Source organism: Hakea prostrata, chromosome 3 (assembly GCF_041222555.1).
Source record: "Hakea prostrata isolate BN-2017 chromosome 3, UWA_Hpros_2, whole genome shotgun sequence".
Taxonomy (NCBI): Eukaryota; Viridiplantae; Streptophyta; class Magnoliopsida; order Proteales; family Proteaceae; genus Hakea; species Hakea prostrata.
This window is the reverse complement of record NC_142602.1, coordinates 28,235,887-28,237,584: the sequence shown is the minus strand read 5'-3', so window position 1 is coordinate 28,237,584 and position 1,698 is coordinate 28,235,887. Positions and strand designations below refer to the sequence as shown.

The 1,698-nt window shown below is 41.3% G+C and overlaps 1 protein-coding gene across 1 annotated transcript; it reads left to right on the top strand.

Moving 5' to 3' along the window:
* The first annotated feature begins 240 nt into the window (after window positions 1-240).
* Window positions 241-1,398, top strand: LOC149021977 (fasciclin-like arabinogalactan protein 11). Its single transcript, XM_089150187.1, has one exon. It carries the CDS (start codon window positions 389-391, stop codon window positions 1,115-1,117), a length of 729 nt encoding a protein of 242 aa, XP_089006313.1. The 5' UTR covers window positions 241-388; the 3' UTR covers window positions 1,118-1,398.
* Window positions 1,399-1,698: the final 300 nt, after the last annotated feature.

The following is a 1,698-nucleotide window of genomic DNA, read 5'->3' as shown; positions in this document are numbered from 1 at the left end:
TTGTGTTTGATATTATTTCTGACTCAACTGTCCTGCCTTCTTAAGCAAGTTACTCTCTTTCTCTCTCCATTTCTCTCTCATTCTTCCATCAATATTGAATTTGGTTATTTGAATGTATCTCTCATTGTATCAAGCAAACATGAGAGGAGATGCAGAAATGGTTGGGCTCCTTAGCCAGCTCATTTTGAATTACACCCATCACCTAACTTCATATCACATCTCTCCCACCTCCATAAATCCCTCTTCTCCTCCCTCTCAACTCCAACAACCCCTTTCATCTCCTTCTCCTCTTCCTTGTTGTTATTCGCCTAGCTAGCTGCTAGCTATCCAGTCAGGCAAATCAGCAAACAGATCACACGCAGTCTAGCCTAAGAAGACCAAGAAGAAGATGACGAAACTGAAACTGTTCTTAGCTCTCACCCTCCTCTTCACTACAGCATTAGCTCAGACACCTGCTACTGCTCCAGCACCTGCTGGGCCAACCAACATCAGTGCAATCCTTGAGAAGGCTGGGCAGTACAATATCCTCATCAAGCTACTAAGAAGCACTCAAGTTGAAAGCCAGATCAATACCCAGCTCAACAATTCAAACCAAGGCCTTACCCTATTTGCTCCACCTGACAATGCTTTCTCTAATCTCCAAGCAGGTTCCCTCAATTCTCTCACCGATGAACAAAAGGTGCAGCTGATTCAGTTTCATATCCTCCCCAATTATGTTCCTATCTCTTCATTCCAAACTGTAAGCAACCCAGTTCGTACCCAAGCTGGGAACAGTGCCAGTGGCCAGTTTCCACTAAATGTTACCACTTCAGGCAATAGCGTTAACATAACAACTGGAGTTGTTAATGCCACTGTGGCCAACACCATCTACACCGATGGGCAGTTAGCAGTTTATCAAGTGGATCAGGTGCTTCTTCCTCTGAGTTTCTATTCTTCACCTGCTCCGGCTCCGGCACCATCCTCTCCCAAGAAGAAGAAGAAGTCCCCTGTTGACGGTTCCCCTGCAGGTGCTAAGGAAGATGCTTCTGCAGATTCATCTGATGCTGTAACCCTCACACGGTTCAACTGGGTGGTGTCCTTTGCAGCTGTAGTGATCCTTGCAACCATTGCTTTGTGACCCACATTATGATTCTTTAGTACGATTTCGCTCAATTGGGATTGGATCGATCGATCAGTGATCGATATGGTGAGTTGGGTCTTTGAATAATTTTGTATCGTTTTGCAGTTACATTTTGATTGTTGTTGCAGTGATTCGTTGTGGCCAAATATAGAGAGACATTCCTTTTGAATTTGCAGATTTCTTAATTTTCCCCCCAAGAGGATGGACGCATTGTTTTCTATTGTATTTTCATTCATGTTCAGATCATCAGAAATTAGAATAAAAGTACAGCTTGTATATGAATGTTCTTTTTTTGTGAAAGATTAGAAATGTTTATGAATTATCTTTGAAAGGATCCATTTTTCCAATATTCGTTCTTAAAGCAGGCACGATCTCTATATTACAATTTACAAACTTAAAATTGGAATTGGATCCATTAATTTTGTTAGTAAAGCTACAAAAGGGAAACATGAAAAATGAAGAGAACACATATACACAAGCAGATTTTAAGGGGCTTACCCAAAGAATATTTCCATCAAACTCTTAAGACAATTTAAAAAAAACCCTGAATGAACATTGGAAACAGTCCCAGCCAGTTT